At 50.1% G+C, this 26,169-nt stretch overlaps 2 protein-coding genes across 3 annotated transcripts in view; both read right to left on the bottom strand.

The window, feature by feature from the left end:
- Nucleotides 1-13,570, bottom strand: part of CLCN7 (chloride voltage-gated channel 7) — a 31,803-nt gene extending 18,233 nt beyond the window's left edge. The window contains exons 1-12 of one of the 2 annotated variants that reach the window (XM_053277078.1): nucleotides 13,381-13,570; nucleotides 9,643-9,738; nucleotides 9,386-9,457; nucleotides 8,186-8,251; nucleotides 6,163-6,295; nucleotides 5,383-5,492; nucleotides 4,989-5,069; nucleotides 3,394-3,456; nucleotides 1,889-1,972; nucleotides 1,348-1,441; nucleotides 645-709; nucleotides 421-537 (exon numbers count right to left, since the gene is read on the bottom strand). In XM_053277078.1, the coding sequence (XP_053133053.1) occupies nucleotides 421-537; nucleotides 645-709; nucleotides 1,348-1,441; nucleotides 1,889-1,972; nucleotides 3,394-3,456; nucleotides 4,989-5,069; nucleotides 5,383-5,492; nucleotides 6,163-6,295; nucleotides 8,186-8,251; nucleotides 9,386-9,457; nucleotides 9,643-9,738; nucleotides 13,381-13,494 (1,095 nt within the window). In that variant the 5' untranslated portion in view covers nucleotides 13,495-13,570. The remainder of the gene's footprint in view (nucleotides 1-420; nucleotides 538-644; nucleotides 710-1,347; nucleotides 1,442-1,888; nucleotides 1,973-3,393; nucleotides 3,457-4,988; nucleotides 5,070-5,382; nucleotides 5,493-6,162; nucleotides 6,296-8,185; nucleotides 8,252-9,385; nucleotides 9,458-9,642; nucleotides 9,739-13,380) is intronic. The other variant, XM_053277079.1, reaches the window with a different exon arrangement.
- A 4,503-nt stretch (nucleotides 13,571-18,073) lies between these two features.
- PTX4 (pentraxin 4) lies at nucleotides 18,074-24,349 on the bottom strand. Its single transcript, XM_053276450.1, has 3 exons — nucleotides 24,209-24,349; nucleotides 20,717-21,530; nucleotides 18,074-18,827 (listed from the first exon to the last, which is right to left on the bottom strand). Exons 1-3 carry the CDS (start codon nucleotides 24,347-24,349, stop codon nucleotides 18,187-18,189), a joined length of 1,596 nt encoding a protein of 531 aa, XP_053132425.1. The 3' UTR covers nucleotides 18,074-18,186.
- Between the last annotated feature and the right edge of the window lie 1,820 nt (nucleotides 24,350-26,169).

Raw genomic sequence — 26,169 nt, 5'->3', positions numbered from 1 at the left:
AAAGTGGCGGTTCTCTTTATTTAGCAGGTGGGAGAGCAACTGGCCCTATCCATCCCCAGCACAGCATCCCTCCAGTGGCTGTTGCTGGTGTCTATCTTGTGTTTCTTTTTAGATCGCGAGCCCTTTGGGGACAGGGAGCCATCTTCATTTATTTCTATTTCTCTATGTAAACCGCTTTGGGAACTTTGGTTGAAAAGGGGTAGATAAATATTTGCAACATTCGCACATTCCCAACCTGGGGTCCTCCAGATGCTTCTGAACTACAACTCCCATCACCCCAGCCACAATTTATGGAAGTTATAGTTCGGTAACCTCTGGGGAGGACCACAAGTTGGGCACCACTGGTGTAGAAGCCACCTTGAAGGAAGGGGAGAAGGGCCCTCCACCCACCAGCCGGCCTCCTCACAGCACAGCCCCTACCTCCGAGTCAAACCTCCCGAAGTTGATGAGCCCAGGGCTGGAGAGGTCCAGAGGGTTGCCGTGGTAAAGGCCCAGGAAGAAGTTCAGGGTGAAGGTGGAGATCATGGAGGCAAAGAACTACGGACACAAAAGGGAGAAACAGCGAGATGCTTAGTCCTGCACCAGCTGGGCGAACTCTACTTGGCTCCTCGCTCCCCATCCAAGGACCTCCTGGCCACACTCACAATTCTCCACGTCAGGAACTGGTTCCAGAAGGAAGCACCTTCCTCCAAGCTGAAGAGAACCCCACCTGGCAGAGGGGGGAAAGGGGAAGCCAATCAGCCAGCAGCCTTCTCCCGGGGGCAGGAGGAAGAGGCAACCTGGGGGCTTGGTCTGGGAAGGAGAGCTGGCCTTGAGGGAGTGAGCATGAACGGTCCCCTTTGCTAAGCAGAGCCTGCCTTGGTTTGCATTTGGATGGGCAGCTGCAGGCGAGCGCTGTAAGATAGTCCTCTTAGGGGAGGAAGCCCTAGCTGAGTGGGAAAGCACCGGCTTTGCACACAGAAGGTTCAGTCCCTGGCAGGTAGGGCTGGGAGAGACTCCTGCCTGAAAACCGCTACCAGTCAGAGTAGACGATACTGAGCTGGACGGACCAAAGGTCTGACTCGGGGCCATGCAGTTTCCTAGGTTGGCTAGCCTAGGATTGTCTGCTTCAACTGGCAGCAGCTCTCCAGACCAAGAAAGGTCTGCCCCCAGCTCTGCAGCCTGAAATCCCCAGTCCAGGTGTGTGGCCAGGGACTGAACCTGTGACCTTCCGCAGGCAAGGAAGAGGCTCCTTCCCTGAGCTATGGATAGGAAGCTGCCATCACTTCTGGGCCAGACCCTTGGTCCCTCTAGCCCTGCTGAGCTGGGAGAGGTCCAGCCTGGAGGGCGAGAATCGAGACACTTTACCAACAGGGGCCCCGAAGGCAGCCGAGACCCCGGCAGCAGCCCCAGCAGAGACGAAATCCCTCTTCTCCGTGTCTCTCCGGAAGTACTCAAAGATCTGAAAGCAGAGAAAGCCTAGAAGGGGTGAGGGCCTCAGACGCAAGCCCTGCGGAGAGCACCCACCCATTCCAGAACCCCTCGATTCTACATCTAGGCGATGCTCCAAAAAACAAACGGCACCAAGAAGATCACTGCTAAGCGTCAACAGCTTAATTGGCTCCTGCTGATTTCTAGCAGTCAGTGGTAGGATTCCAGCCGCGGACACAAAACCATGCCCAGCCAACTGGCCAACCTCCGGAGAGCCGAGTGGACCCCGGCGCCAGTGGTTCCTCGAAGGTATGTGCATGTGCGCGTGCTCACGTTTTCTGATGTTCATTTTAGATCCCTCTCAGGCTGAACCAGGAAGGCCCCACTCTGAATGCACATGTGCACACACTGCTGCCCAGAACAAAACACATTCCGCACACAGATGAAAAGACACTGCCAGTGCCACCCAGCAACTCACCTTGAAGTCTCTCTTTAAAGAGGTCGATCTCCCTTGGGACACGCCGGCTGCAATGACGGCCCCCGAGTGGATCATCGGCCCTTCCTGGAACCAAGAAGAAAGGAGCTGAGAGGGAGGCAGCAGGCCTGCAAGCCGCAAGCCACTTTGGAGTGCAACCTCAGAAGCTGCCTGATCCAGAGCTAGCCCATCTGCATTTCCTCTGATTGGCAGCCGCTGTGCAAGGTCTCGGCAGAGACAATCTCTCGTGGCCCTACTAGAAGTGATCCTTTGTACGTAAGAGCAGCCCTGCTGGATCAGGCCCAAGGAAGCCTATCTAGTCCGGCACCCTGTTTCACACAGTGGCCCAGCAGATGCCTCTGAGAAGCCCCCGGGCAAGAGCTGAGGGCATACCCTCTCTCCTACTGTTACTCCCCTGCAATTGGTATTGAGACATATCTTGCCTCTGAGGCTGGAGGTGGCCTTTATCAGACTAGTAGCCACTGATAGACCGGTCCTCTATGAATTTGTCCAAGCCCCTTTGAAAGCCATCCAAGCTGGTGGCCATCACCACATCCCATGTTGGAGAATTCCATGGATTAATTAAGCGCTGTGTGAAAAAGTACTTCCTTTTGTCGGTCCTAAATGTCTCGGCAATCAATTTCATGGGATGACCCCTGGTTCTAATATTATGTGAGCAGGAGAAGAACCTTTCCATATCAACCTTCTCCTCACCATACAGGATTTTAAAGACCTCTATCATGTCTCCCCACACAAGCTCTCTTGGAAGGTGGAGGGCTGGAAAGTGTAACCCTTCCCAACATTTCCCCCACAGAGCTCTTATAAAAAGGCTCCGTCTCTCTGAAAGGACCCCCACCCAGCACTAAGTGTTGTACTCTGCGGAGGACAGCTGGTCTGGTGGTAGCCTTTGCTAAGCAGGGTCTGCCCTGATTGCATTTGAATGGGAGACTCCATGTGAGCACTGTAAGATATTCCCCTCAGGGGATGGAGCCGCTCTGGGAAGAGCAGAAGGTTTCAAGTTCCTGCCTGGAAGCCTGCCTGGCTTCTCCAAGATAGGGCTGAGAGAGATTCCTGCCTGCAACCTTGGAAAAGCCACTGCCAGTCAGAGTAGACAATCCTGAGCTGGATGGACCAAGGGTCTGACGCAGAATATGGCAGCTTCCTATGGAGGTCAGCACAGTGGGAAATGCCTCTCCCACTGAAAGATTTTTTTGGCAAAGCGGCCACCACTTGAAAAATCCTACACACTGCACTGCAGTATAGGATGGAAGTCAAGTATAAGCTACCAGGGGCGAGGAGGTGGAGCGAGGAAAGCAAAAAGAGCAGGACACAATTCCAGTTAGTCAGCTGGCGAGGACAAAGGCAGGCCTAGCAAGGAGGGGCTGTTGGACATGCCAGGAAGAAAGCATTTCCCAGAATGCAACACACAGCAAGCAGGGTGAATTGCGAAGTCAGGGAGAGGATGCTATGGCCTCATTCTGATTCTTCCTTCTTCCTCTCCTCGTTACCTTTCCGACTGCCAGGCCTCCGACCACAGAGAAAATCACGCCGCAGACTTTAATTACCAGTGTCTGCAAGGGAAGAAAATAAGAAGCGTTGCAATTCACCACCTGCAGACTCTGGCATTCCAGCATGCCACAGGGCTCACACAAGAAGGAAGCCCACGATGAGCGTTAGAAGGTTAAGTGTTAAATACAGGTTAAAGCTGCATCCACTCAAAAGCAGCAGGACTCTGAATTTCAGATGACCTCCTGGTTTCTAATTTTAAAAGACAGGGGGGAACACAGTCTGGGATTCAGGTAGATACTGTAATCCAAGGGGAAGCCCATCGAATATGCCTACAAAGGCTTCCTTCCCTCTTGGCACCAGCTGCAAGAGGTCCATTCTTAATTTTATTCTGTATGTGTGTATTTATACCTATTTTTATTAGAATTTTATAAAAAATAATGATTTTTCAGAGATCAGAAAAAACATTTAACATGCTGCAAACATAAGGGAAAAAAATACAAACATGTCACACGTATCAGCGTTTTCACACAATTAGGTTAATACATGAAATTCCTGCCTAAGGAAGAGGAGTGTAAGGCATCACTCACCCCATCACACTGCTCACGGTGACAGCAGCGTTCCACTGAAGTCACTGCCTGTAACTGATGGTGGGCCCTGGTCTAAACTGGGCCCTGGTCTAATAACATTTCTCTATATAGTTTACAGTTATTTTTAATATTAACCACATTCTTTACAATATGCACATTGTCCACTAACATTTTTATCAGGGATTGTCGCGAGTAGAGGATGCGGAATAAGAACATAAGAAGAGCCCTGCTGGATCAGGCCCAAGAATGCCCACCTAGTCCAGCATCCTGCTTCACACAGTGGCCCACCAGATGCCCCTGAGAAGCCCACAGGCAAGTGCTGAGAGCATGCCCTCTCTCTTGCTGTTGCTCCCCTGCAACTGGTATTCAGAGGCATTTTGCCTCCAAGGCTGGAGATGGCCGATAGGCATCAAGACTGACCGACCTGTCCCCCATGGGTTTGTTTTAAGCTCTTTTAGAGCCATCCAAACCGGTGGCCATCATCACATCCCGTGGCATCCTGACTCAGGATATGGCAGCTTCCTCTCTTCTTGTGTCTTATCAGCACGCTAAAATCTTTCCCCCGCTTTCTCCTTTGTTTTCCAACCTATGATGTACAACTTGAAATTGAGTCATTTTTCGTATTCAGAGGCCCCTCATAATGCGAGGCTCTGAGCTGTAGCTCGCTCCGCTTGGACGTAAACCTGGCACTTATCCCATAGCCCTGGGGCACAACTACCGAAAAGGCTTGCAGACCGAGGCCCATGTTCGCCAACTGCTGACCTTTCTTTTAGTGCGTGACCCAAATCCAACTGCTGGCCCCACTGTTTTTTCTCCTTCGGACCAGGTAAAAAGGACAAAACCCAACAGCAGCAGGGCAGAGATGCTCACCAGCCTCTTCAGATGCACTGAGGCACCCCAGGTGTTGGATGGAGTGAGGATAGCTCCCCAGAGCACTGTAAGCGCAAAGGGTGGGGAGGACACAAGCGCAGGACACCCCCATGACACAACTTGCCCCGCTCTCTTACCTTCAGCCGGACCACGTGGGGGACCTTGACTCCATTGAGGTAACACTTGATCTGAGGGATCCCGCTGCCAGCTGCCACAGGCTAGAAACACAGAGGAGATTTGTTCACCTGAGCATGCTTCAGTCCCTTTACTGACACAGCAAGTGGGTGCCTATCAGTGTCCCCTCTAATAGGGATTCCCAGATGTTATGGACTACCACTCCCAGAATCCCCAGCTGCAATGGCTTTTGCTTGGGGATTCTGGGAGTTGTAGTTGACAACATCTGGGAGTCCCTGTTAGAGGGGACACTGATGCCCATTTCTCACTGCCCTCCCCAAAGCAGAGAAAGCTTCGCCACCCGCGGACCCCAAGGGATGGCCAGTGCCCACACGAGAAGGCAGAGAGAGGCCTTACCTCGATGTACGCCACAATCCCAGAACCAATCAACACAAACGCGGCGTTCAGGAAGGCCCAGAGCAGCAGGGAGAAGGACAAGCTGCCGTTCTCCGTGAATTTGTCAATATCTAGGAGGAGGCAGTTAAAAGGAACAACGTCTAGCCACAGCACGCCTTCCGAGGTGGCTTCCTTGGAAGAAGATTCGGGAAGGCTGAGTTTCAAGCCAGAGAAGCGGCCGGGAGAGGCCCCTGCTTCAGGGTGATCATCTGCATTGCCATCCTGCTCAGATTTGGATTACGAAGTGGATTATATCTCCACCTCAGGGAACCTCTATTCAAAATCAGAAGGGATATATTTTTCGGAAGCAGAACTCAGAATTAAAGCCACTGAAAGCCACCCTGGAATGTGGCGTAAGAAGAGAAGCACTCGGCCGGATCAGACCCAGATAGGTGCATCTAACCCAGCGCCGTGCTTGCCACAGTAGCCAGCCAAACACCCCAACAGGAAACCCACAAGCCGTAGGGCAGGAAGGCAATAGTCTCCCCCTACCCACACAGTGTGCAGTCTATGGCTCCTTGTAATCCAAGACCGCCTCCTAACATGGAGGTTCCATATGGCCATCATGTCCGATAGCCGGTGAGAGACTTCTCCTCCTCCACGAAGGAGTCTAATCCCTGCCTAATTGGACTCGATTCAACCCAGCACCCCTTTCCCCACATTAGCCAACCAGATGCTACCGGGAAGCCCACAAGCAGGGCAGGAAGGAAATGGGTTCGGGTGCATTCAAAGAAAGGATACACTCCTTCACCACTCTGTACTTCACCCCAGCCAGGTATTCCACCACAATGTCGATGAAGCAGGCAACCAGGCCGGTCAGGATCCCAATCATGGCACAGATGAACCAGCGCCGGATCTCCACTGTCTGAAATGCCTGTAGAGGAAGGGTCAGAATCAGCGGCATGCTGAATGGGAATCTGGCTGAATGGGAATCTGAACTCAAGACTTCCCAATCCTAGTGCAACACTCTAACCACTACACCACGCTGACTCTGTAGATTCTAGAGCAGGGGTAGGAAACCTTGACTCTCCAACTGTTGCTGAATTACAGTTCTCACCACCCACAAAAAAAACTGTGGCTGGGGATGATGGGAGTTCTAGTTCAGCAACAGCTGGAGAACCAAGGTTGCTTACACCTATAAGAACATAAGAACAGCACTGTTGGTTCAGGCCCAAGGCCTGTCTAGTCCAGCATCCTGTTTCCCACAGGTGAGAAGTGAGAGCATGCCTTCTCCTTTGCTGTTGCTCCCCTGCAACTGGTACTGAGAGGCATCTTGCCTCTGAGGCTGGAGGTGGCCAACAGACTAGTAACCACTGACAGACCTGCCCTCCATGAATTTATCCAAGTCCCGCTTAAAGCCATCCAAGCTGGTGGCTGTCACCACATCCCATGGCAAAGAATTCCATAGACTAATTATGCACGGTGTGAAAAAGTACTTCCTTTTGTCGGTCCTAAGTTTTCCGATCTTCAGTTTCATGGGGGACCTCTGGTTCTAGTGTTGTGAGAGAGGGAGAAAAATTTCTCTCTGCCCTCTCTCCCCACTCCATACATAATTTTATACACCTCGATCCTTTAGTTACCTCTTTTCCAACGTAAAGAGTCCCAAGATGTTGTAGCCTAGCCTCATAACGAAGGTTCTAGAGAATCTAGATTCTCAGTGGTTTGGAGGAAGAACTATTATCCTGCATGATGTCTTGCAATTCCTCAGAGGCAGAATGAATAGTTATACAAAAGAGTAACAACTGCAGAAATGCAATGAGGCACGTTTGTTCAGCCACTTCCCTTGCTAACTGAGCAAAGAGGCACCTTTTTAAAATGGCAATTCTCCTTATTGAGCAGGGGGAGAGCAACTGGCCCTATCCATCCCCAGCATAGCACCCTTCCAGTGGCTGTTGCTGGCATCTATCTTATATTCAGATTGAGAGTTCCTGTGGGAAAGGGAGCAATTTTATTTATTTATTTATATTTATGTAAGCCGCTTTGGGAACTTTTGTTGAAAAGCAGTATATAAATATTTACCGTATTCGTACTACATGGAGCACAGAATCCATCTTTCCCTGAGCTCAGAACTGACATCATTTGGGCCCAAAGCTTTGGATTTCATTATCTGTTTAGTCTGGGCCTTTTTTTGGTCTTGGGAGCACCTGATGCTACCCCGGTGGATTTGCTTTTATTTAAAACATTCTTAACCTTATCCTGCCTTTCAGCAAAGACTACTTCCAAAGGCAACCGGCAACAAACATTAAATCAACAAAAGACAGACAGCAATAAAAAGACCAATAAAAGTAGGCAGACAATAACACCATTTGCAGAAATAACGCCATGGAGAAAAATGGTGAGGTATTATCCAGCAAGAGCTGGGTAAATAAGACAATCTTTGCCTGGGACCTAAATGCCAATACAGCAGGCAATCCACACCTGGGCCTTGCCTCTGGGTGCTACCACACAACCCCTGGGTGCTACCACACAACCCCTGGGTGCTACCACACAACCCCTGGGTGCTACCACACAACCCCTGGGTGCTACCACACAACCCCTGGGTGCTACCACACAACCCCTGGGTGCTACCACACAACCCCTGGGTGCTACCACACAACCCCTGGGTGCTACCACACAACCCCTGGGGATGTTTTTTGGTCCAAGGTGAGGCTGAACACATCCAAACACATGAAACAAACCAACAACAGCCAATATGGTCAGCCTTGCCTTTCTCAGACAGGGAAGGACCCCAAAGTTTACCAGGTATGCTACAAAGGGAACTCACCGTGTGGTTGATCCGCCTTTCTTCTTCCAGGAAGAGCTGATTCTCACAGTTGTCATAGTCCAAGCTCTGCAAACAGCAAGAATGTAAGAGCAGCCCTGTGGATCAGGCCCAAGGCCCGTCTAGTCCAGCATCCCACTCCTCCGCACAGTGGCCCACCAGATGCCTCTGGGAAGCTGCCAAGCAGAAGATGAAGGCCTGCCCCCTTTCCCGCTGTCACTCTCCTGCAACTGGTATTCAGAGACATCCTGTCTCCAAACCTAGAGGTAGCCTATAGCCATCAAGCCATTGATAGACCTGTCCTCCATGAATGTGTCTGTCGGCTTCTAAAGCCATCCAGACTGGAACCTAACACCACATCCCGTGGCAGCGACTTCCACAGATTAATCATGCACTGTGTGAAAAAGTACAGTGGTCGGTCCGTAATTTCCTGGCCATGCATTTCATGGGATGACCCCCGATTCTAGTGCTGTGAGAGAGGGAGAAAGATGTTGTTCTCTCTCCACACCATGCATAATTTTATAAGCCTCGAGGCTATCATGTCTCCCCTTAGTCGCCTTTTTTCACAACTAACCCCCCACCCCACATTTTAGCTGTTCCCTCGGATGGAAAGGAAGAGGAAAGGCCTAGACCGAAAATAGGAAGGAAGAGTTGGCCTAGTGCTAGGGGAAAGGAGCATTTTGCCTCAGCCCCCACGAGAGGCAAGATTCCCAGGATTGCACCACCATCAATGCTTTCACAAGCCAATCCTGCTGGGGAGTTTCCAAATTGCAAGTTTATTTTATATTCTGCCTTCTTTGAACAAAAACATCAACACCTCCACACACACAATAGAACTAAAACACAGCAGCAGATGACTACAAAAATATAAACACGCAGAACAGCAATACTGGTAGAACTACTAAGCAGCAGGAGCAAAACAAAACATTGGGGAAGACCTGCCCAAAATGTTAGGCTCTGTTTAAAAATGGGCAGGGAAGGGGCCACTCAAAGATCAGGTAGCAGGGAGTTCCAGAGGGACGGGGCTGCCACGAAGAAGGCTTGCTCATGTATCCCCGCCAAATGGGCTTCAGAAGGAGGCCAGCTGCGCAAGAGACCCTCTATAAAAGATTTTATAGGGCAGATACAAGCGGGAGAAGATGGTCCTTGAGGTAATCTGGCCCTAAGGTCCTCCCCAGTTAAGGTATCAAGCTGGGAGCTCACCTCATATTTGAGAGAGAGGAATTTCTCATTGTGAGGGATCTCGTTGGGATGGGGCCAAGAATCGTCCGTTTCCTGTGGGATACAATCAGGAGACAGTTAGTGCCACATACCCAGCCATGTTCAAGCCTTAAGGGGCATGGCTCAGACATCAGCCTTGGGGTGAAATGCCCACCAAGGGCATTTTCTGATGGCCATGCAGCCAGAATGCCCTCTTGACTCCCACCCTGCCCCTGCCAAAACCTCGGTCACTTGCTTACCGGTTCACAGACATCGTCAAGATCCACATTGCTCAGGCGTACAAGGCGCGAGGAAGAGGAGGATGGGGTCAGCTGACGGGACAAGAAACAGACATGCTGTACTGTTAGGTTAGCAAGCCGCCTCCCCTCTGGAGTGGGGTGCTCTCCAGAAATATCCCAGTTCCGAGACACAACATTAGCAGGGAGAAAAAGTGGAGGGTCCCAGAAAGAGAGCTGGTCTTGCAGTAGCATGCATGACTTGTCCCCTTAGCTGAGCAGGGTCCACCCTGGTTGCATATGAATGGGAGACTACATGTGTGAGCACTGGAAGATATTCCCCCTAGGGAATGGGGCTGCTCTGAGAACAGCATCTGTATGCTGGTGTGCAGAAGCCTCCAAGTTCCCTCCCTGGCATCTCCAAGATGGGGTTGAGAGAGACTCCTGCCTGCTGCAACCTTGGAGAAGCCTGATCTGAGCTTCTGAGCAGGGGCAGGAGGAGACCGAAAGGAGGCCTTCCTCATTTCACAACCCTCATACACAAGCCTGGAGTTTCAGGACAGCGTGAGAGGCTGGCTCACTTCCTCTTGGCAGGCCTCCGCCAGTGAATGCTCCTCAGCACTGTTACAGTCCCCCCTCCCCAAAAGGGCCAACAGAGGTGACCTTTGAGCCCTGGGAAAGAGCTTGCCAGTAGACCTCCACATGCAAGGCACAGAGGCCCCCCTCCCCACATGCAAGGCACAGAGGCCCCCCTCCCCTCCCCACCCATGTCATGTAACAGTTTTGCATTCTGCTCAAAGACAGATAGCATGAAGGGAAGGGACCTTAACAGCAGCAGCACCTGTTGATGGAGAAGCATGTTTTTCTCTTGCAAGACAAGTCAGAGCCTACTTGGCTGCCAAGGATCTTAACAAGAGGCTTTTACCATCTTCTTAGGTGTCCCTATTCAGCCCCAGCAGACCCCCACCTCCAGTGGCTCTTGCTGGAGACAAGAGTCTCCCTTGCATTTCTTTTTAAGAATGCGAGCCCTTTGGGGACAAGGAATCTTCCTCTTCCTATTTCTCTTTTTTCTTTGTAAACCGCCTTGATAACTTTTCTGTTGAAAAGCAGAATATAAAAAATAATATGATATTCTTTAAGTTCTGCGTGTATTTGTTCCCCTTTTTAACTTTATGTTTTAGGATATCGGCAGTCCTGCTTATTTCGCTGTCGATGCAGGTTTCATTTCTGCACTCCACCTTGGATATTATTTTAAGAGTTAAGCAGCAGACACTGTTTTAAATCGAGACAAAGCGGTGTGGTGAGTGAATGAATGCTTTATTACAGCCCATGGCCAGGAAAGAGAGAATTTTAGCACAATTCCAAGTTTTCCTCTCTCTCTCTCTCATGCAACCATCTACAACAGGCTGCATAATGGCCCCAGGTGATTTCACAAGTCAGAACTTGCTGCGGGCAAAGAAAAGGGACAGGCATGGGTCTGAGCCATCAGTTTCTACACAGAGGCCACTCCAGTTCTTGTTAGCTGCCAAGTCCTGGAAAGAGGAGTCAAGCCCCGCTCTGGAATGCAAGCAAGAGCCAAACTACCCGGCAACTTCTCCATGCAGCCGTGAACCCACTGCAAACTTCCTGCTGATTTACCGGAATCAGGAATCCTGCTACAGGAATTTCACATTTCTGGGTCAAACGCAGCAGCTCCAAGTTGGTTCCTTGTTCCTTATTCAATGCAGTGTTGGTCACAAAAACAACCCAAACAGGGAACCGAAACAGCACACTTTTTTTGGGGGGGGGGAGAGGAGTCTCCCAGCTTAGGGAGGAGGATGGTATATGATTTGGGATGGCAAAGACGCATCAACAGGGAGCCAGGAACCAGGGCTGGCCTCAGGCAGCCCAGAACAGCCAACCTGCTTTGGATTGAGAGCAAGATTGAAAAACGATCAAATGATTGTTGAGCGTAAAGTCTCTGTGTTTGTAGTTTCAACAGTCTGGGGAAACGGCAAACTGCTCCTGGAGAATGCTGCACGAGTTTCAGCGAGAGGCTGGTCCCTGGAAGGTGCACAGTGAAAACCTTCTCACTGGAAGGCTGCAAAGAGGTTGACCCCCTCCTCCCTTCTGCATAAAATGACACCCCCCAGCCCTGCTAGATCCTGACCCAAGCCCTGTCAACAGCAAAGGCTTTCTGACGCACCAGCAGCCTTTGGAGGCAAATGCTTCTATTTGTTTTTATGCTGGCGTTTTATTTCTTTTTCACCAGTTTGTGCTTTTAGATTAGGAATGCTGCTGTTTGTGCTTTGACTTGTATGCTGCACCCAACATGTGGACAAATCCTAATTGCTTGGCAGGATGAAACCCCCAAGGCCAAGCTCACACCGAGGGGTTGTAGAAGTGTTAAGAGAGGCAGTGCATCCAGTGCAAATCCTGCAACCAGCTACTAGGCCCCATCTGGAACATAGGAAACTGCCATTTACTGAGTCAGACTATTGGTCTATCTAGCTCAGTATTATCTTCACAGACCGGTAGCGGCTTCTTCAAGGTTGCAGGCAGGAGACTCTCTCAGCCTTATCTTGGAGATGCTGCCAGGGAGGGAACTTGAAACCTTCTGCTCTTCCCAGAGTGACTCCATCCCCTGAGGGGAATATCTTGCAGTGCTCACACTCCTAGTCTCCCATTCATATGCAACCAGAGCAGACCCTGCTTAGCTAAGGGGACAAGTCCTGCTTGCTACCACAAAACCAGCTCTGCTCTCCTGTCCTCCAGTGAATCAACTGGGCTACATCACCTCATGACCACCTGCCTAGATGCCAGGCACTGGCGCACACATGCGCACACATCACGTGTCACCAGCATCCAGTGGTACATCCCACCCATAAGAAGCAAGTCGCTAGATCTCAGGTAAATTTAAAATACACGTGCTTTAAGGAGTATACTGTATGGTATTGTCCCTTTCATTATCTGGATATTATAATTTTTATAGTTTCTATATACAGCTATGTACAGAGGTTTTATTTTGTGTATATTTTATTGTTTCCTTTTAAAAGATATCATCATCAAAACAGGTCAGAATAAATATTTTTCCATCAGCTGCTCTTATATTGTTTTTGAGCACATAGCAAGCTGCCTTATGGAGTCAGACCTCTGGGCCAACTAGCTCAGTATTGTCTGCAATGACTGGCAGCAACTCCCCAAGGTTGAAAGCAGAGTATTGTCTTTCACATTCCCCTCCCCCATGGTGTCAGGGATTGAACCTGGGACCTTCTGCATGCAAAACAGGGGCTCTGCTTTGGCTCTGCTTTGCAAGCCCCAGCATCCTGCTTTCCAGAGTGGCCAACCAGATTCCCCAGAGCTCTCCTCTGCTGCGTATCCCTGGCAACTTGTATTCAAAGCTACACTGCCGCTATACACGGAGGCTCTGTTGAGCTATCATAGCAAATAAAAACAAGAGAGCCCTGCTCGATCATGCAAGCCACAATCCTGCTCCCCTCAGGGCCCACTCGCGTGCCCCCCGTGGGATACTCAGAAGCAGGGCAGGAAGGCAAGGGAGATACCAGGGCTCAAACTCTCAGGGAAACAGCACCCATAAGCGTGGGCCCTTCCTCTACTTAAACACTGGAAGGAGCGGTGGTGCACTCTGCACAGGCTCAGGGGCTCTCCCTGCCTACGTCGCGGGGCTGAGCTCTGGCACTACCCAAGCCCCGCGTGAGGGCCCTCAGGGGTAGAGTACTTCTGCCCTCGGAGGCTCCACTCCCGCCCCAGTCTGTGCCTTACCTGTCGGGGCGTGGCGGCTCCTCCCGTGCCGTTGAGCAGCGGCGTGGTCTCGTCTTGGCCCTCCGGCTCTCTTTCCCGGCCGGACCACGACACTTTCTTGGCCACGTTCGCCATCGCTGGCCCGACCCGCCGCGGAGACAGAAGCCCGGGGGGTCCGAGTTACTGGTCATGTGACCCGCCTGCAGCTGGCGACACGTGACCCACCCGCCCATTCCCTGCAGCATCATGGGAATTGTAGTGCCGGCTCTCTTGCCCGGCTCCGCACATGAGCACCTTTTTCATCCTTTTTGTTTTCCATACGTATATTTCCCCCCCCCCTTTTTTTTAACTGTTACGTGCGTGTGATTTAATTTTTATTCTGGGTTTTATATGTTACTCTTCTTTCACGTTGTTTTTTTAATTTGCTTTAATTGTTGATCGGATTTTGTCATTTGGACTTATTTATTGTTTCAGGGTGGTGGTTGTTTGTAATGCATCTACTTATATATTTTTTGCTTTATGGTTGTTTTTATCGTTTCCTCTCGATCAGGGAAAACCAGAAAGATGTGGCTGGTTTATCACCTCACTATCCCAGATCTGGGATCGAGTTAAAACGAGTGATTCGTGCCGACGACGAAGAGTAATTATATACCGCTTTTCAACAAAAGTTCCCAAAGCGGTTTACACAGAGAAATGAAGAAATAAATAAAGATGGGTCCCTGGCCATCTCAATGGGCTCACAATCTAAATTCATGACTGGCAAGCATGCTTACTTGGAAGGAAGGCTGCAATCCTACGCACGTTTACCTGGGAGTAAGTGGGCCCCCTTACTGCTTGGACCCTCTTTCTTATCTATTCCCTGGAATGTTGTCGGCTCAGCCAATCCCAGCCCACCCGTCACTTTTTACACCGATTAGCTGAAGCCCCCACCTGCAGAGTTCCTTCTGCTTTTATCTGACTGCACGGGAGCTTTACCTGTGGGACTTTCTCATTGGACAGTTTTGGATGCCACCCAAATTCCTAAGCTTGGTCCAAACTTGTAATCTCAACTTTAAACCAGCAGAAGTGAGGTATCTCTGCCGAAATTTAGGCGTGCCCTTACTTTAGCGCATCTTAATGCGGGTTTGGAGGGATATCTTTTTTCTCCTGACTGTGTCCATGTGGCACTGGGGCCATAGAAACCATTTCACATGTTATCCTATATTGTGTTTTCTATAAGGATCTTCGTTTAAGATTAATTTCCCCTCTATTGGAAAACCTTCCTAGATATCCTGATGACTTTTATTGAAATTTTTTTATTAGCAAACACCAATAAAGAGATTATTTGCAGAATGGCTAAGTTTTGTTATATTGTCTGTAAAATTTGTTCTGAGTCTATGTAACTGTACTCTTTTACTGGTCAATGACTGAAATAAAATTTATCTCTCTATCTGCCTGTAAAGAGACAAAGGTAGAACAAGCCAGCCAAGTCAACAGTCCCTTCTCTGGTTACAATAGAACTGCCTCCGCAGCACACACAGAAATTCTCAGTCTGAATAATAGACCAAATGAATGCAGAGGAATTAATCACAGGAACAAGCTCAGTTCTTTTCCCACCAAGCTGGGGAGTGGTGGGGGCGTGGGGGGGAGAGAAGGGCTGCTGAACCAGCTCTGCACTTCCTTCTGCTTTTTTTTATTTTATTTGGCTTTATTCCTTTCAGAGCCTTCTTCCCTAGTGGCAAGACCTTAGCATGTTGTGTCCTGAGAATTCTGCGGCAACTGTCTAGCTCAGTGGTTTTTAAGGTGGGAGTCTGCCAGATGTTGATGAACTCCAACTCCCAGCATCCCTGGCCTGGTAGCAAGCACGACTTATCCCCTCCTTACAACTTGTGCCTTGGTTGCAGGGCTGTCCTTAGAGAGCCCTGGCAGGGTGTGAGGCCCAAGGCAGATCAGCCAGTGTGGGGCCCCCTTCCAGTTAATTCTAATGGGGGTTAAAACAGTGGGGCCCAGGGCCATCGCCCTGCTTGCCATGCCCTAAGGGCAGCCCTGCCTGGTTGCATCTGAATGGGAGACTTGATGTGTGAGCACTTTAAGATATTCCTCTTAGGGGATGGAGCCAGTCTAGGAAGAGCAGAAGGTTCCAGGTTCCCTCCCTGGCAACATCTCCAAGAAAAGGCTGAGAGAGATTCCTGCCTGCAACCTTGGAGAAGCCGCTGCCAGTCTGTGTAGACAATACTGAGATAGATGGACCAAGGGTCTGACTCAGTCTATGGCAGCTTCCTATGTTCCTGGTCCTCCCGCCACGCTGTTGCTGACCAGTTAACCCCTTAACTATCAGGCTCCTTTAAGTCAGAGTATTTTCTCTGGCCAGCTGCTCCCTCTGCTACTAAGCTTCCTGAAGGTGCTGGACGAAGGGGAGGTGCTCAGACCTGACACTTTGCTCTTTTTAAGGTCTTTTGGGCAGAGCCAACCTGCTTGTCCCCAGCCTTCCTAGTGACTAGCTCTCTATCTGTTCTCCTTGCTGGGCTGCCTTCAGAGGAACTCTCTGTCTGACCTCCAAGCCTGCTTGAACCCTCTGTTTGTGTTTACACGCCAGGCTTTTAAATGTTCGTGTCAGACCATTGGTTTGGGTAGCCTGAGAGCATCTCAGTCCAGGTATCCCTTTTCAAGTTGATTGGCCAAAGTTTCCACCTGCAGAGGCCCTTCTGCTTTTATTAGACTGGACCGGAGCTTTACCGGTGGGACTTTCTCACTGGACAGTTTTCTGGATGTCAACCAAATCCTAAGCTTGGTCCTAACGTCTGCCTGTGAAGAGACGAAGGTAGGACCAGCCAGCCACATAAACTTTCCCTGGTTGCAATGGAACTGCCTCCATGCACACAAAGACGCCCACTCTTACTGTAACCCAACACTAACTTGTAACACTAATCAGACAAATACAATTCCCAGGAAGGAGGGCAATTTAAAACAGGAAAATGGCACCACGCCAGGTTGGGGAGGGGGGGAATCAAACACCCCCTTCCCCAGCACCACTGCTTCAATGAAAACTGGGCTCCCACTTGGTGACCCATGCTGTTCTTAAGTGTGTGTCCATCTGGCCCAGAATTCTCTGCTCGGATTGGCAGCCGTGGCCCAATGTTGCAGGCAGCGGGAGGTCTGTCCCATCACCTGATCCTTTGAACTGGAGATACTGCCAGAGATTGAACCTGTGACCTTCTGCATGCAAAACAGGTACTCGACCACTGAGTTATACATGATACACATCGGAAGTTGCCTTCTACTGGGTCAGACCACTGGCCCACCTGAGGCAGGGTCAAGTACACCGACTAGCAGCCGCTCTCCAGACTCTTTGTCTCTAGTAGAGTGAAGGGTCTTTCTCAGCCCTGCCTGGAGCTCCTGCCAGGGATTGAACCCGGGGCCTTCTGCATGCACCGAGCTACAGCCCTGCCTCGCCTGACTATCAACTGCCAGGGAGTTATTCGCATATAAGTAAATAAATGGAATAAGCAAGTGACTCAAGGTCATGGTCCTTCTGGCTCATCCCTGTCACTGGACGTTCCATCCTGACCAGGTTCTTCCCAGACACATGAGCTGGTTAGAGGCAGCCCCTGAGACCACTCCGTTAGCATAGGTCAGGGCTGAATGTGATCGTCTCTTTCCTAGCAGACTTGGCAAGAGAGCAGCCTGGCGAGTAGTCTAAGGAAGCAAAGCCGGCAGATCCAGGAGGCAGCCAAGAGGAAGGACGGCAGCCAGTTGCCCAGACGGACTGGTGGCCATCACTGCATCTTGTGGCAATGAGTTCCATCCATCCATCCTGCATTGTGTGAAGAAGCCCTTTCTCTTGTCCACCTCCCAGCAATCAGTTTCATTGCCAGAATTTCACTGAGTGACCAGAGTTTTAGAATGAATGATGAGAGGGAGAAACCTCTCTCTCCCACTATTCCCATCATCACATACTTAGGTTTCTCCTCACCACAACCCTGTGAAGTAGGTTAGGCTGAGAGAGAAGTGACTGGCCCAGAGTCACCCAGCAAGTCTCGTGGCTGAAGGCGGATTTGAACTCGGGTCTCCTCGGTCCTAGTCCGGCACTCTAACCACTACCCTACGCTGGCTGCTGCTTTAGGAACATAGGACACTGCCATATGCTGAGTCAAGCCCTTCTCACAGATCTTGAGAAAGGGCTGGGCGTGTGAATGGGGCTTTTCTTTGTCCCGTAGGTGCGTGATGTCCACAGGCCTCCCAAGGGCAACTCAGAACCACATTGCTTTTTAGAACAGAATAAGAGAATACAATGGGTCTCTCCAATATGTATTACACTTCATACCATACAGCGGGATGTTAATCACAGTTTGGGGTTTGTGGAGGAGCTGGCGTGGGCTTAAGGAACACAAAGCAGGCGACCAGGGACGGGCTGAAGAGTGGAAAGAGAAGGGCAAGGGTCAAGCTGGAGGGAATGGATCCATACATGTTTTCCAGGATGGCCTTTGCAGTCCCTCATATTAAATAATACCTTAAACAACAACAACAAAAAAAATCCCTTACAAAAATGGCAGGTCTGGAAATGTCATCTGCAGCTGGCGTCTATTTGGCGGCCATCCCCAATACACAAGGGGTGGACAAGGAAATGCCACGTCGATGCTGCAGGCAGGGGATGCTGGGACAGAGAGCCGAACCGCCGCAGAGGGGCAGGAAGGTCAAGGGTGAAGAGTCCCCGTCTCCCCACCTCCTGTGCACAAGTCTAGGGTGGCCTCAGCCGGATCTTTGCCGGGGCTGTATTCCAGAAGAGGTCGCTTGAGCTTATTCTCGTCGCCTATGAACCACGGGTACATGGACATTCCTTGGGCAGATTTACAGACAGTGCTCCAGGCAAGTACAGTCCACCTTCTGCACGGATCCGTTCAGAACGGAGATGTTGGCCAGCGTGAGGACTGGGCCTCGGGGCAAGCCTTTTCCGGTGGCAATGCCGGAGACTTCCCCCGGCGACAAGGCGCGATCCCACACGGCGAAGCCGGCAAGGAGCCCCACAAACGCTTCCGACGTTTCAAATCCCCCGCCAATCGTGTCTTGCTCCTGACCCAGGATGAGAGACCCCCTGGGGGGGATCTCATAGCCCTTCTGGAACCTGGAGCCCATGGAAGCCAGCCTTCGGTCCACGTAGAACCAGTATCGCCCTTGGATGGAAGACCAGATGACGCACATGTGGTGCCACCGGCCATCCAGTAGGCGTCCCACCGGCAGCTCCCGGAAGGCGGGGTCGCCGATGACGAAGTGGATGGCATTCCTGGGGGCGGCGTCCCGGCCGTGCAGCACCAGTTTGTTGTCGTTCTCCTCGGTGGCATAGGATAGGATGGTGCCCAGGTAGCTGGCGTTGGTGCTCACCCAACTGCAGAGGCTCAGCTCAAGCAGGCCGGTGGGGAAGCCAGGCTTGAAGGTGGCAAAGTTCTCCGTGGAAGCATTGGGGAAGACCAGCATGGCGCCCACGTTGCAGACTGTGGAAGAAGAGAGAGGGAGAAAGAGATGGTCCGGTCATCCTCACAAGTTCAAGCAGCAGGAGATGATGGCATAAAGGGGTTCTGTGGCAGAGTCCCCCCGCTCCCGCTTCGAGGGCAGAAGGCCCCAGAGGATGTGAAATGGGTGTGGGGACAAATGAGCACCCAACCTGCAGCAAAGCAGATCCTGCAAATCTGCAGCAAAGCAGCCGCATGGCCACTTTACTTCAGGAAGGGTCAAGCCCCTGTTTTGCATGCAGAAAGCCCCAGATTAGCAACATCTCCATTTAAAAACAGTCTCAGGAACCTGGGAAAGATGCTCTCGGGCTACAGAAACCCATGGTTTGTCATAAGATGGTCCGAGAGGGAAATGTTTCTCCTTCTCTCGCATAGCACTAGACCAGGGGTCATCCCATGAAACGGATTGCCAAGGAATTTAGGACCGACAAAAGGAACCGACTTTTTTCACACAACATATAAACAACCTATGGAATTCTCTGCCACCAGATGTGGTGACAGCCAACAGCCTGGAGGGCTTTAAGAGGGGTTTAGATAAATTCATGGAGGACAGGTCTATCAACGGCTACTAGTCTGGTGGCTATATAAGCCGCCTCTAGCCTCAGAAGCAAAATGCTCCTAAATATCAGTTGCAGGGGAGCAACAGCAGGAGAGAGGGCATGCCCTCAGCTCTTGCCTGTGGGCCTCTCAGAGGCATCTGGTGGGCCACTGTATGAAGAAGGATCGGGGCACAGCTAGGGGAGAGGGGGCCTGTGTTCACCCCTCTCTCTGGGGACCCCTTGAACTTAGGGAGATAATGAAGAAGATAGGGAGGGGTGGAGCTGGGGGGACCTCAGGAGCTGGGGGTGGGCGGTCTGAACCCATCCACTCAATTATAACTACACCCTTGAGCAGTATGCTGGACTAGATAAGCCTTGGGCCTGATCCAGCAGAGCTTGTCTTATGTTCTTAAGATAAGGCAGCTCTATTGGATTTCTGCATTCCTTGACCCAGTCTGCTTATTGCTTTCCACAGGAAAAAGTAGGAGAGCTGGTCTTGTGGTAGCAAGCATGACTTGTCCTCTTTGCTAAGCAGGGTCAAACCTGATCTGCATTTGGCTGGGAGACTACATGTAAGATCTTGCCCTTAGGGGATGGGGCCACTCTGGGAAGAGCACCTGCCTGCTTGCATGCAGAAGGTTCCAAGGTCCCTCCTTGGCATCACCAGACAGGGCTGAGAGAGACTCCTGCCTGCAACCTTGGAGAAGCTGCTGCCAGTCTGTGTAGAAAAGACTGAGCAAGATGGACCAATGTTCTGATTCAGTATTAGGCAGCTTCCTATGCTCCTAAGAAGGAAGGAGAGTGGGTCTTGTGGTAAGCATGAATAATCCCTTTTGCTAAGCAGAGACTGCCCTGGTTTGCATATGAATGGGAGATTAGAAATGTGAGCACGGTAAGATATTCCCCCGAGGGGATGGAGCCGCTCTGGGAAGAGCATCTAGGTTCCATGTTCCCTCCCTGGCATCTCCGAGGTAAGTCTGAAAGAGACTCCTGCCTGTAACCTTGCTTGGAGAAGCTGCTGCCGGTCTGAGTCTGGGTAGACAATACTGAGCTAGATGGACCAACAGTCTGACTCGGTAGAAGGCAGCTTCTTATGTTCCTAAGAAGGGAGTGAAACGATCGCTGTGGGACGGAGAATGCATGTTCTTCTTCCCTTTTTGTGCCATGCTGGCAAGGGCGTTTCCAAGCCCAAGAGTTCTCTCCCCTTGGCAGGTGGCGAGGCAACTCTGTGCAACACACCTCCAAGCAGCCACCAGCTGGTCAGCCCTCTTGGGGGGGACACACACAGAGGCACCCCACCCGGTTTCAGCGCACCAACCCATCGTGACCTACTTGTCCCCGGCTTCCGGGGAACTTGGGCCCCCTCCTGCTCCTCCGAGGCTTTGTCCATGACTGAGTGCTGCTGCCTGAGCGCCTGTGGCTCCGGTGGAGATGGCCCAGTCTCTGGTCCAGTCTCCTGCTGGGGCACCATCTGCCCCGGCAGGGATCCGCTCTGCAGCCCTCTCCGCTGGGACTGGGCCACGAGCCGGCTGCTCTCCTGCTGCAGCTTCTTCCCTTGCTGATGCTTGACCCGCAGCTTCTTCCGGGTCGGATTCTGTCCACCAGCGGCCTCTGGGGCCTTCTCTTGGGGAGGCTGGCTCAGGAGATGAGCAGCAGCCAGAGGGGCGGGCAGGAGGACCTCATTCTGCACAGGACTCTTCAGCAGCTGCTCCAGCTGGTCCAGCTTGGTGCCCTGGCTTTTCAGGGCATCTTGGAGGCTCTCCAGGGCTTTCTGCAGGGTTGCCTGGCTGGCACGCAGGGCCTGAGCATCCTCTTTATGGTCGGAGGCTTCTTGGGTCAAACTGGACAGGAGCGCGCTCTGCTGCTGCTTCTCCGCGGAGCTTTCTCGGATCTTCTCACGTGAGGATTCTTCCAGGGCCACGACCCTCAGGTCTATCTTCTTGGTCTTATTTTGCAGTTTCCGCATCCAGGTTTTCAAGTGGTCCAGCTCCTCGGCTGTTGCTGCGTGAGTCTCGTTGGCAGCAGACTCCAGAGTGCCATGCCGGCTTAGCAGGTGCTCAAACCGGGCGTCGATGTTGTAGGAGATGTTGTAGTTCCCGGCGATCTCCTGGAGGCGCATCAGGGTGACCTCCTGAAACCGACGGAACTGGGTGGGAAGAAGAAGGACAAGGAAGCCAATTGGAAAAACAGCGGCTAGGCATTCAAACAGCCCTTACAGGAGAAGGGACAGAGGGCATTTGTGAACACATGACTTGGAACACTCTGGACAAGTGCCAAATGCATGTAAATTAGCATCATTAACAACGCTGGGTTAGATGGACTAATGCTCTGACTCAATTTGCGACAACTTTGTATGGGCCCATATATATCTTAGTGGCAGAACCCCGGCTTTGCATGCAGAAGGTCCCAGTTTCAATCCCTGGTATGAACCACAACACCTAGGACAGACTAAAGAGGATTTGGGGGCCCCCAGGGGGTGTGGAGGCAGAAGGTTCCAAGTTCCCTCCCTGGCATCTCCAAGATAGGGCTGAGAGAAATTCCTGCCTGCAACCTTGGAGAAGCCGCTGCCAGTCCGTGCAGACAATACTGAGCTAGATAGACCAATGGTCTGACTCAGTATATGGCAGCTTCCTATGTTCCTAAAGATATGTTGTGTTAAGCCTTTGTGACATTGTGTGAACTAGATTATCAGATTTTACAGTATATTTCCAAGCCTCTTTGAACTTTGAAGAGTATATATATATAGGGTTTTCAACGTTGGGGCTCCAGATGTTATTGGACTTCAACTCCCATAATCCCCTGCCCCAGTGGCCTTTGGCTGGGGATTATGGGAGTTGAAGTCCAGTAACATCTGGTAACCCAACATTGAGAATTCCTGATATATATGAACATGGTTCTTTAGATAATACATATAAATGGTTAGTATATGAGACTCCTGATCTTTGCTTTGTTTTATGTAGCTTTTGTTGAGTCAGGTACAAATCCTGTTGGTGTGTTGTTTGTAGCTTTCATATGTGCATTCATGAGCTATATTGATATAGCCAGAAGATCATGGCTACGCTTTGCTAAAACGGCTTCTGACAGGGGCATTCAATATCACAATTCCAGCAGCTCCTGCAAACTTTTCAGGAGAAACAGGACTCCTGTCCCTTGGGTCTTAAAGAGCTGCCAAAAGCTGTGCTTCTGTGAGTCATGGCAACTGGCCTGCAGGTGGCATCCAGATTCGCTCATGGCCAGCCGCTGATCCCACTATATATGAAGGATACATAGAGGCAGCCTCAGAATTATTGCCAAAAAAAAGTCTCCTTAAACAAAGCAACAAGCCTTCACACCCACCGCAGGATCTGTACCACTGCTATTTGCTCTGTCTGAAGGAAGGGGGAAAGAACCCGGGTGGGCAGCGTCTTCCTTCAGGACTTCTGCATATTGGGACACCCAAGATGTTCCCTCTAGAGAAGATGACTCTCTCTTAAAATGTTCCATGGCTTTATTTATCATTGCCCATTATAGCCCGTTGCTGGGCAGACAACTGAGGTCACTGCCATTCTAGTTTTCTCAGATCTCAGGCAGAAAGAGTCTTTTCCAGCCCTGAGATCCTTTTAACTGGAGACCAGCCTTGGGATCTGCATGGTAAGCAGGAGATCTGCTGGACAGAGAAAGAGATGCAGAGCAATTGCTCTGTTGATTCCACCAGTAAATCTGTCAGACATAAGGGACTGAAATACTTCATTTGTCACAGCTGTCAAGAAACTGCAATTGGGCAAAGATTTTGTATTAAAGGCAAATACTACTAAGATCAGAAAAGGATAGAATAAAATCCAGACTGCTGAGCTTAGCAGTGACACCTTGTGTTACTAGATGGAAATGCAAAAAGAAAGCTGAGAAAGATCTGCGATCTTAAGGACCCAGTTTCAGGAGGACGATCCCGAAAGAACAATGCTGACAACGCAGACAGAAAAAAGGCCACCCCAAAGAAGTCTGGTAACGCCCTTTAGTGGGACCATATCTGTTGGCAGGAAAAGGTCAAGACAACATGAAGCTTTGCATGATATCAAATGAAAATATCACATTTTGTATTTTGGAGTGAATTGTCAGTATTTGGAGTGGAACACAGACTTGGATGGCATTTCATGCCATGCATCTTGCTAGGACAAAACCTGAGTTTAATCCAAAGCCTTTCTAAAACCAATATGTGTGTGTTTTTAGAATTCCCAAATTTTAATTTTAGCTTTGGAAAGGGTTTTCAGCTGATTAAAAATTTCACTTCAGCTCCTGCTAGATTTCCCCAAGAAGCTGATGATGGTCATTTGCCAAACTCCCATCTAGAGTCCAGAAGACTGGACTTCTTGTTGATCCACCTGGCCATGAATCAACAGTATACAGATCTCTCTTCTTCCTGACATGTCGACCCGCTTTTACAGTTTTTAGACGTCTACAATTTTATAGCTCAATAGTCTAGGATTTGCTGTTTAGCAGATTTATCACTTATGCCTTTTATGCTTCCTATGCCTTTGGCGTTGTTATGGCCCTGTACGTTTACTGTTTACAATCAATATAGTTTTTGCAGCCTTTATATTTCTATAATTTTACAATTTTATCCAGTCTAGTATTTGCAGTTTTTCAGTTTTTATCCCTTATACCTTTTATGCCTATTCTGTCCCCTGCCCCCAACCTCCTTAATGCTTGAAATCATCCTTGTCTTGTACTTTATGCTGGTCGATGACCATAATAAAGATTGATTGATTGATTGTTGACATAATCAGTGGGCCAGTTTGGAAAGCTAGCTCTACTCAGAGAGGAAATGCCATCAGTTCCAAGGCTCACCTGCTCTTCAAGTCTTCTAAACCTTTCAAAGAACGGCTTTCTTTGCTCCCCTGTCCTTGGCGGTGACTGAAGCAGGACTCCATGAATACAGATGGTGACAAGAATCAGCAGGGTAGGCGAGATTCCTGGGACCCCCACCATCCTGAGATGGGGAGCTGCACAGATCTTTCAGGTCACTGTAAAAGCAGGAGAGTTTGGTCCAGCGTCTAGGCTGGAGGCGCCTTCCTAACTCTCTGGTCTTTGTGAGCAACTGCTGGGATTCCCCCCCTTTGCTCCTAAAAGCTCAAGTTCCTCCCACCAAGCTAAAAGGAGACCTGGGTTTGTTCTCAGAATAGATGAGATCTGCAGACTTCTCTGGCATTCTCAGGACGCCAAGTTTAGTTCAGCAAGTCGCCAGCCACGTCAGAGCAACGCTGGGGGTGGGTACAGGAGGGAGAGCTGGTCTGCTTGTGGGACTCTCTTCTAGCAACGTGAAAGGCTCACACGCACACCTAACTCCCGTGGAGGCCTTGTCCACCGGACAACACCCCATATAGTGCTTATTATTGTGGCATTGTGTGCAGTGATGGGGTTGGGTCATGTCAAGCAGTGTTCCCTCTATTTAATTTTAATTAGCGTGTGGATTGTGGGATGAGTTTTGTTCTGGGAGGCAGTATCAAGGCAATGTGTTTGCACGTGCACTCAGAGTGGGGCCTTCCTGATTCAACCTGAGCAGGATCTAAAATTACCTGAGTGGACATTTACAAAATTGTCCGTGCACACCTTGGAGGGAACCCTGGTCATGTGTCTCCTCTGGGACTCATGGCGCGTCAAGAACATGGAAATGCCTGACTGTTTGAAAGTGATAAAACAAAAGTAATATTATATAGGGGAGAGGCGGTCCTCTCTTCGGAGAGGCAGGGGTCCAGGATTCAGAGAGGCAGAGGTAGGGTCCAAGCAACCATGACGATGTGGGGGAGGGGTTTGAAGTCAATTTTTCGTGCATTGATTATTGCAGTAAAATTAATTATAAAGATAAATATTAAAGCAATTACTAGTTAGTTGTGTGTGTCCTTCCTTTCCCCCCATGGGCCCACAATTTTAACCAAGGATAGTTGACAGAAAACAAGCCCTGTCCTTGCTCAGCCAGTGTGATACTGTAAAAAATGGGAATTAGCCTGATGTGCTAGCCCAATTGAACTCACCAGTCAGAGACTGTTTTCAAAGCTTTATTTTTGTCTCTGCAGAGAAAAAAGCAACCCTGGGAATAGTTTCCAGCTCAGGGCAGCCCACAAGAATGGCTGCCGGGGGGTTATATACAGATTGAAACAGGTTCAGCACGATCAGCAATTATTTATTTATTTATTTATTGTTAAATTTGTATACCACCTTTCATTAAAGCAATCCCAAGGTGGTTTACAGCAAAAATTTAAACACAAGATGGTAAAAAAGACACAATTAAAATATTAAGTGAAAAAAATATTAAACAAATCTGATTAAAAATTTAAAACAAGAGCATAAAAGCAATACAGACTATAAAGAGCAGCAACAGAGAATCAAATAAATGCCTGGGCAAAAAGCCAAGATTTTACACTTTTTCTAAAAGCTGTAATGGAGACTGAGGAGTGAATGGCCACCGAGAAAGCATTCCAGAGTCCGGGGGCAGCAACAGAGAAGGCCCTGTCCTGCGTGCACGACAACTGGGCCTTCCTCATTGTCGGCACCCAGAGTAGAGCCCCCCTCAGATGACCTCGTCAAGCAGGCAGCAACCTTTGGGAGCAGGCGGGCCCTCAGGTATAAAATTACCAAAGAACCTGTGTATTACATCATCATATTAATCTTTGAAGATCACAACACTGCCATTGTTAGTGTCATAAATGCCTCCTAGTATCCTACTGGCTAGCTACTTCTTATCAGCATTCTTCCCTGCCTGTGATAACCAGAACATGCAGGAAGGCATAGCGATTAACATATTGTTGCGA

This window comes from Hemicordylus capensis, chromosome 13 (assembly GCF_027244095.1).
Source record: "Hemicordylus capensis ecotype Gifberg chromosome 13, rHemCap1.1.pri, whole genome shotgun sequence".
NCBI classification, from domain to species: Eukaryota; Metazoa; Chordata; class Lepidosauria; order Squamata; family Cordylidae; genus Hemicordylus; species Hemicordylus capensis.
This window is presented reverse-complemented; position numbering and strand designations above follow the sequence as displayed.

Coding starts and splice junctions, on each gene's coding strand:
- PTX4 (XM_053276450.1), bottom strand. CDS start 24,349: ATGGTGGGGGTCCCAGGAATCTCGCCTACCCTGCTGATTCTTGTCACC. Junction 21,531..24,208: donor TTAGAAGACTTGAAGAGCAG/GTGAGCCTTGGA, acceptor CTTCCCACCCAG/TTCCGTCGGTTTCAGGAGGT. Junction 18,828..20,716: donor TCCCCGGAAGCCGGGGACAA/GTAGGTCACGAT, acceptor CTTCTTCCACAG/TCTGCAACGTGGGCGCCATG.